General features: G+C 44.4%; 1 protein-coding gene across 1 annotated transcript in view; it reads right to left on the reverse strand.

The window, feature by feature from the left end:
• The window catches only part of LOC143923858 (unconventional myosin-X-like), a 253802-nt gene extending 244966 nt beyond the window's left edge, over window positions 1-8836 (reverse strand). Inside the window, exon 1 of the mRNA XM_077447780.1 lies at window positions 8366-8836. Within this exon, the coding sequence (XP_077303906.1) occupies window positions 8366-8386 (21 nt within the window). The 5' untranslated portion in view covers window positions 8387-8836. The remainder of the gene's footprint in view (window positions 1-8365) is intronic.
• Between the last annotated feature and the right edge of the window lie 445 nt (window positions 8837-9281).

Genomic DNA, 9281 nt, shown 5'->3' on the forward strand with positions numbered 1-9281 from the left:
TAGGCCATGTTTATGTAGAGCAACAATTCTTAATTTCAGATCCTCAGAGAGTTATTTGCCATGAGGAACCATGTTGACCTTCCAGTGACCAGTATGAGAGAGAGTGATAGTGATAACACCAAATTTAACACACCTGCTCCCCAGTCACACCTGAGACCTTGTAACACTAACGAGTCACATGACACTGGGGAGGGAAACTGGCCAATTGGGCCCAATTTGGACATTTTCACTTAGGGGTGTACTCACTTTTGCTGCCAACGGTTTAGAAATTCAGTTGTAAAAAATAAAAAAAATAAAAAATAAAAAGAAGAGAAGAAGAAGAAGGAGGGGGATGGAAGAGCCCTGGGGCCATCATTAAAAAAAAAAAAAAAAAAAAAAAAAAAAAAGAAGAATTATGATTTTGAGGGAAAAAAAAAAAAAAAAAAAATTTCTCTTTAAAACAGAAGTCTAACTTTGAAAGTCCGAATTGTAAGAAGAAAAAAAATCCACTGAATTCTGAGTTTCAAAAAGTCAGAATTCTGTTTTTTTTTGGTTTTGTTTTTTACAGAATTAGTAGTTAGAATTCTGAAAAAATAATAAAAACGTTTCTAACTCAATTCTGTTTTTGTTTGTTTTTTTGTTTTTAAATGAACAGAATTAGGAGTTTTTTTTTATTTATTTTTTTTAAATGATGGCCCCAGGGCTCTTCCATAAAAAAGCACTACCTACAGTGCCTTGAAATTATTCATATCCCTTGAATTTTTCAACTTTTTGCCATGCTACAACCAAAAAGCGTACATTTATTTTATGTGGCACTGTACCTCACCACTGTACTCCCAGCGCTAAACCTTTCATCCAATTTCGAAATGTCTGCATTTGTAAAATTCCAAAAGCCAATATAAAGGAATAGTAGTAAAAAAGAACTTGTGGGTTTAACCAATAATTTTCTCCCAATTATCCTTTAAAAAGGTAGGTGGTCCCATGCCTACATGCTTTTGCTAATAGGTGTCCCTTATTCCCTTCTCAAAAAAAAATAAAAAATTTGGGAGGTACGGCTGTTCTATAGAAGTGTTTCTCAGCCAGGGTGCCATCAGGGCTCCCCCGGGGTGCTGCACATTTCTCTGGATCAGCATCGGGAGTTGCCATGGGGCAGGCAGGCAGGCTGGCTGCCAGCACCATAACCACCAATGATGCTCTAGGGCCAGAATGCACAGTGTCATTCATTGCTATGGTAGTGGCAGCTGTCTCACCCACGCCATGGCAATACATGACTGATCCAGCACAGGCAGCAAGTTGGGCCGCTCCCCCGGCATTCAGAAGACAAGTCCACCTCCTGCCCTCTGCCATGCTTCTGAAGCCAAAAAGGTAGGGCTCTGTGACGGTGGGACCGTGTGATTGGAGGGGCTCATTATATCTATTTAATTTTCAAGTATAAGGGCATCTTTGATATAATGGGAGGGCACGGTTATCATGTATAGGAGGACCTCTGATGTGAAGTTAATGTCTTTCTTCAAGTTGGTTGTGTGCATCGTCCCAGACTCAGGTTTCCCATTGATAAGTAACATTCACCTACAGTAAGACCTTGGATTGTGAGCAGAATTTGTTCCAGAAACATGCTTGTAATCCAAAGCACTTGTATATCAAAGCAAATTTCCCCATAATAACTAATGGAAATTCATATGATTCATTCAAGTCCTTCAGTTTACAGTCCATAGAAAAAGATTCTATCATATGTCCATCTACAAATAGAAGCCTACAAAAGGGGATTAGAAGTAAAATCCATCAGGAGCTACAGAGTAAAAAAAAGAGAAGAGAGGCGCCTCTAAGTGTAGCAATATGGTTACGTTTAATGAAGGTCCAACATTTAGCAACTGACATGGTCGATGATTAAAACAGGCACATCTAAGTATACAGGCATCCGGGGTAAAGCTGTCCACATGGACCGTCCTCCGCACCGCCATTGACATCGCCCCTTCCACGTAGCGTTCCATGAGCGGTTGAAGCCTTGCTTTCAGATTACTCTACTGCAGGGTAGTCTTCCCGGTCACAATTGCAGACTGACAGCGGTGAGAGCCGGCGGTTTAATCATCGACCATGTGAGTTTAACCTTCATTCAAATGTAACCATATTGCTACACTTAGAGGCGCCTCTCTTCTCTTTTATACTCAGTTGTGACATGACACTACTTGTATATCAAGTTAAAATGTATTTAACCACTACAATACAGGGCACTTTCGCCCCCTTCCTTCCCAGCCCAATTTTCAGCTTTCATCGCTCTAGCGCTTTCAGTGACAATTGCGCGGTCATGCTACACTGTACCCAAATGAAATTGTTATCATTTTGTTCGCACAAATAGAGCTTTATTTTGGTGTTATTTATTCACGACTCCGTTTTTTTTTTTTGCGATATAAGCGCAAAAATAGCGGAAATTTGGAAAAAAAACAATATTTTCTTTTTTCTATTTGAAAAGAAATCCAATAAAATCAAATTTTGTCATAAATTTAAGCCAAAATGTATTCTGCTACATGTTTTTGGTAAAAAAAAATTGTATAATAATTGGTTTGTGTGATCACGGACATATGTACGCAAATGATCATGTACATATGTGTGCAGGTGATCACGTACATATGTGTGCAGATAATCATTGGGACATGTGATTTTAGTGGGACATATGTGGGGGACATGTTTTTATTATTAGGGACATGTGTTTTTATTATTTGGGGACATGTATGTTTTGGGCACATGTGTGTTTTGGGGACATGTGTGGGGACTGTGTGGTGTGTTGTGTGTTTACACTACACTGATGATCAGTGAGTAAAAAGCTGTAAAAAGCAGCCCATACTCACTGATCATCAGCCGGCTGCAGCGTTCTGCTCTCCTCTCCTCAGCGGTGACTTCCGTGTGAGGAGAGGAGAGCCGATTGCCTAGCAACCGGCTGTTTGTTTACATCACATGACGGCCGTGATTGGACACGGCCGTCATGTGATCAGGAGGGCCAATCACAGAGCCCTCCTGCCGATCTGAGATGTGCCGTGTCCGGGTGACACGAGCACATCGGGATCGCGCCGCTGCGCGCGCGATCCCGCTACTCCTGAATGACGTTCCTGAACGTCCTATCAGGAGTAGACGGCTCCCACCCGGCCGTATATATGCATTGGCCGGGTGGGAAGTGGTAAAAAAAAAAAAAAAAAAAAAAAAAAAAAAACTCATCTTGCAAAACACTTTCACACCAATTTAGGCCCCTTTCACACGGGACGGATCAGTAATGATCCACCCCGTGATGATCCGCTCGCTCAGTGGGGATCGCTCCGTTGTCCCCACTGAGTCGGCGGTGGACAGGGCGGTCCCGGCACACTGTCAGCTCTCCGTTCTCTATGGGGGGATCGGATGAGCACGGACCGTCTGTCAGTGTTAATCCGATCCGCTCTGCAGACGGATAGAAAAATATGATTTTCCTCCGTCTGCAGAATCGGACAATTGTGGAGGCGGACAATAGCGGGTGTCTGCGGATGTTCATCCGCAGACACCCACTATCCCATAGGAATGGATGCATGTCCGGATTTCATGCGCAAACAGATAGATGAAATACGGATATACTGTCCGCATGTGTGAAAGGGGCCTTTTACTCTCAAACCAAGGTTTTACAGTACTTTACATTTTAGACTGAGTTGCATAAAGATTTTGCATATTTGTTTTTTTTTGTTTTGTTTTTTGAGAAATGCTGCTCTACAGGAGTGTAGGAACACTTTTTGCCCAACCTGTGGCCCTTTGTTACATAATGCGGGCCCTGATCCCCAGCAGTAAGAGGTTTCCACACCTAGGTGGTAGTGCTTTATTTCGCAAACCACTTGGAATTATTCTGGGCGTGGCCATCTTGAGTAAGGGCTGGCGATTCATGTAGCATTTACTTCCTGGAATCCATCTGCCCTTGGCTCAGGCACGTAGGTGTTCCGTCAATTTAGGCGACCCGTTTAAAAAAACACATGTAAATCTAACATACCTTCCTATGCTAGCTGCATAAGGATTAAAAATAGTCAACGCGTTAATTTATATGGGCCTTAAGGGAAAAATATTAATTAGACCGGGTTATACGGTGCAAATTTATTACTAATGACCCCGTCCCCCCCCCGTCCCCCTAAACTTATTTTTTTAATGGATCTTACAGAGAAGAATATTACATATTATGCCAGTAATTTAAAGGGACCCTGTCACTTCTCCATCACCAGCCATCAATGTAGTAAAAGATGTCAAACGGCATGAATGGGCAATGAGAGAGATCTTTGTTCTCTTGCAGCTCGGATCTCCACCGCCATCCTACACTTCCAGGTGTTTCTAAGTAGCTGGTCCCCTGTAGGACGCCATTGTTCTTCACACACTACTCCTTCCTGTAGGGACTGATGTGTCCCATAGTGATGTAGTGGTTGCTGGGAGGAACAACTGAGTGAATGAAGGAAAAAGGAAGATTGTAGTCACCACCCACCAAAGAGGTATGTAGAAGAGCATGCAAAGTATTATTGAGGCCTTAGCTTCTGTTATTACAGGGGACTGCTGCATTATTTTGGCAAGTGGCTGGGTTGCTTCAAAGTGGGCTTTAGGAGGCACGAATGTGAGAGCGTCGATTTGTAAAAGACTAATAGCCATGATCTTCAAGGTATTGTTTACATTCACAGTTGTCACTACTGCAAATCGCTTTTCAGAGGGCATTTGACAGGTAGATGGGAGGCAATATGTGGACTCCTTACCACCTGTCATAAAGAGGAACTGCAGTCTGCTCACATAATTTGTAATAAAAGCAGCTTTGCCATTCTGAAGCTTCCCTCCAACCACTTTGAGAGATATATATCATACATACTGCAATTCTGTACTTGCCAAAACATGCTTTGGTCCTTACGCTCGCCGAATGTGACCTGTGGTATACATTTTGCTGCGGCATGTTTGCTTCCCCTGAACTTCTTCTAAAACCACACAGTGCTACGTGTTTCCCAGCACCAGAAAAGCATTGTGGCTTGCAATGTGTGGGGATAACTGCAGCCCATTTACGCACAGCCCCATACCCGCAATGATCTGAACCTAGCCTTAGACCTGGTATCGGCGCCCCTCACCCCCATACAGCAGAGCTCAAATTGGGAGAGGGAGAAGCAGCACAAATAACCAATAAAAAAAAAAAAAAAGATTTTCTGTCTTGTCAGGCATGACTTTGCTGTGCAAGAGAGCTGTGTAAATCTCAGGATTGGATGGACAAATACATATCCTTTGGCAGGTCCCATATATGCATTTTTTTTTCTTTTCCTGTCGGTGGATTTCGCGCCCATTTCCCCCCAAGATTTTAGCTTTAAAGAGGAGGTCCAGCCTCCTTCAGAAATTTTTTTTTCAAGTCAGCAGCTATAAATACTGTAGCTGCTGACTTTTAATATTAGGGTTCTGCCGCCACTATTGCATCTAAGGGAACCCAGGAGTGAAGCCGGTTCTCGACTGCGCACGCACAAAGTGTGCTGCGCTTTCTAAATGGCCCGGTGGCAGGAGAAGTATAAGGGGGGGGGGGGGTCCGACATTCAGGGTTGATGGAGGAAAACATCAAGCAATTGTTTTTTCCTGCAACCCATGGGTACAGGAAAGAAAAAAAATCACATCATCTATGGCCAGTCTTAGTGGCGCATGAATAAGTAGCGTCGCTTACCCCCATTTCTAGCTCCAGTGCTGTCTGCAAGTTCTGGGCTGTGAGTGGTCCCCCTGTAGGGCCAAGGCTGCATTCACACCTGTGCATTTCCAGAATGTGTGCAGAAATGTAAAAGGAAACATTAAATTGTTAATGGCACCCCAATCGCAGTTAGACGCTCAATACCCAATATGGATCATGCCGACCTGGCATCAAAAATGCAGTTCTTACAAGTGCTTTATTTTCTCCTGCCTCCTAGTCCCTGCTATGCTAGGTGTAGATGGGGTTTTACTGTACATGGGGAGGAGAGCTTGCGACCGTGGCCCAAAGGTGCTTAGAGTTTACGTTGCAGCTAATGGGTCACACAGATTGAAGGACCGTTGCTGGAGCCAGAAAGGTGGTGCACCCCTGAACTAAAAGAACATTAACCCTTGCAGCAACAGGGGGGGGGGGAATTGCAAGGGTGAATTTTATCTAATTCCAGGAGTTCAGCTTTAAAAGGGGACATTACCTTCAGCAGACCCCCGATAACTAATTTTTGAAAACTTCAGGACAAAATTAACCGTTGTTGCCTACAGCAAATTTCCCCTTTCAGTCTCACATACTGCACTGAAAAGCTAAAAAAAAAAAAAAAAAAAAAAGGGAAAAACAGCCTCTCTTGATGTTTCATCCTACACCCTGAACATCCACGTGCTCCACGTTCACACCCTCAAAAGGTGGAGAGGTGACAGGAACCACAACTATTTTGAAACATTTCCTTCTCCTTCATGTCGGAGTGCGATAGGCACGAGAGGGGCATTACTCACATAAGGTTCCCTTTTGTTCCATTTGCCCAAGATCACTGCTGACCTTATGACCTCCATCTCCATTTCTGCAGTATGCAATAATTGTGCTATAGCTGCAGTTGCCCATAGCAACCCGATTTCAGTTACCTACATCCCTGGTTGCCATGGGGTTGCATCACTGCTCTGATTAGAAGCACAAAGTTTTTTTTCCCTACAAGACTTTCCAGGACGCGAGACAGTCATCGGTCCTGCAATGCAGTCTGAGAGAATCTTATTGCAGTTCATTGACGTTCAGCATACAGGTGACCTCTGCAGTGTCCGGCGTGGGATCTAGGGTGTGGCATTGGGTTCTTGACTCTCTAAACTGCATGTTATTCATTTATAACGAGTCAGCAAAAGGTTCACATGGACTGAAAAGCCATTGACATTAACGCTTGGCCCAGGGGAGGTGTGTAGGAGTCCCCCCAGCTGCTAAAAGGAACTACATGGACCACCATACCCTGCCAGTCTTAGAAGGGCTTGTAGTTATTAAGAATAGATACAGCAGATCAGCGACAATAAAGGATGTACAATTATGTAAGCTGGACTGCCCACCATGCCAGCTCTTGGCAGGGAATTCTATTAAACTGAAAAGCCCAATAAAAAAGGGAGGCAGGTGGGACAGATAACAAGCCACCAGCTTACCAGAGGAGGCCATGACAACAACTGGGACAGGTGGTCGTAAGGGTCAAGTCCCAATAATCCAACAGCGTCAGGATGGCTCCAGACGACATGACCCCCAGAACATCTGCCCCATGTCTTCTCTGATAAGCTGGCACCAGATCCAACCTGCCACCACCTATGGCATCTGTCTTTGACTCACCATCCCATGAAACCGTTGTTGAAGACATTGTTGGATCAGTACTAGAGATTCTTCAGACATAGCCTTACCTGGCGACATGATTGCGCCCCCCACCTTTAATGCAAGAGTCTGGTTGGCTCTGATGGCCACCCACCACAGATAATTGCTCAATGTCTACCAGTGCCTCAAGTGTAGATATTGTACGCGATGGGTGATAAAGCAAACGTGGGACTTGCGTCCAAAGTGCCATGGTGAGCCTTTGATTCAGAGCCCCCTCAAAAAGCAGCAACTCAACTCAATTTGTGAAGGCAGCCAGGAGAACGAGGGCTATGGGTAAATGATACAACCCATGTTCCATCCAGCATAGCCCTGATGTGCAAGAGAAAGCCAAACAAGTCCATGGAGAGAACACAAGCCTAGCCTTTTATGCCTGCTGGGTATCAAACTCGAGAGCTCTGTGATGCCAGGAGCCCCTACATCGATTAGGGTGGCCAAATATGAGTTTGGAAGGTTATCTTATTTCGAAAAAACGAAAAATGAAATACAGCAAGCAAAATAACGAGTGCACAAATAAACTGTTGTTCTCTTTTGTCTTGACGAAAGAAGCAAATCACCTGAAAGAAAACTTACCAGCATGCTGGAAAATTTCACAACAAGCTCCGTGTCAGGTTCACATAGCTATACTGTTTTATGCCGGACACCTAACCCAACTACAGAGGTGGACAAATTGCTGCCAAACTTGAGGAACAAAGAAAAATACCCGCAAGCCAAGCTTTGGATGAAGGCCATTCCAACACCTGGGTGGAACCTGAACCTATTCCGCTGCCCTGTGGGTCATGTGTTTTGCGCCTCAAACACTATGCAGCCAATTGCCTTTTTGACGGATACAGAAGGCAATTTTTTTTTTTTTTTTTTAATAAAGCAAAAGCTCAAAGCAAAAATTCAAAACCAGCAGTTTTTTTTTTCCAGATGCATTGGCCATTTGGCTCTTAGGATCTGACTTATGGAGTGTTGTGGGAAAGATTTTGGTGAAAACAAAGACGTTATCAACCGGAAAACAAAAAAATCCTACCAATTGGAGTACCAACATTCCATCCCACTTACCTCTGGGTAATAGTCATCCATGTTTCGGCCAGTATGCAATCCAGGTTTTAGATTCCCAAGGATCTCCCAAGGCAGAGCCCTACTAACTCCAGTTTCTAAAAATCCGGCACAGCGCGATAGGCGAATCGTAGATAACTCCCCGCGCAGAGCGTAGACAGGTGATGAAGGGTCAACACAATCCGGCTAGGAGCCTATTCCTGGATCCCGGTGCAGGCTGTATTGTAGTCAACGAGCAGTGACAAGGGGAAGGTGGGGGGTCCTCATACAATACAGATCATTGAGCATCGCAGGCTTAATAAAGAGGACAACTCAACAGAGGTGGATAAGTGTCTCCTGACCCCTTCAGGGTCCTTTGTTTCTAATAAGAGGGGTGAATTGAGGGCAGATAGATGGGCATCCCACCTCAATGGGCAGCCGCAGCCTTGACTGCAATGCTCCCAGACACTCTCACATCTCCTTGTGACTCAGTCATCCTGCATTGAGCAGGTTTTTAACTGAACTCAGCTGCTCCCAGACAACTCCTCCTATGGAGGCCGAGCCTCGCCGTGTCAGATCCCCTCCCAGACGAGGCTTCTGTGCAGCACCCAATGTGTTCTACAGGCACAAAGAACTGACACCAGCCTTCATTGTGCTGGAGGATCACATGCTTCATAAATAACCATTGATACGCACAGCTCTGGGCAGGCCGGCCATAGACGTGGTCAGAAGATACGATCGTAAATTAAATGCGCACGGTCGATAACGCTGAGCGTTTACGTACCCTCGGGCTCCAGTCACGCCAATGCGTTTTTTTACATGCAGAAACGCAGGACATTATTTTTAACTTGGGTTCCTATGGAACGCATTCTCTTCAATACATTTTTGTGGCTTTTTTTTTTAATGCAAAACGCTGCTTCGTTTGCGTTTTTGGTTTAAT

The sequence above is a fragment of the Lithobates pipiens genome, unplaced genomic scaffold, assembly GCF_037356315.1.
Source record: "Lithobates pipiens isolate NorthernLeopardFrog02 unplaced genomic scaffold, aLitPip1_a1.2 Scaffold_22, whole genome shotgun sequence".
In the NCBI taxonomy this organism is placed as follows: domain Eukaryota; kingdom Metazoa; phylum Chordata; class Amphibia; order Anura; family Ranidae; genus Lithobates; species Lithobates pipiens.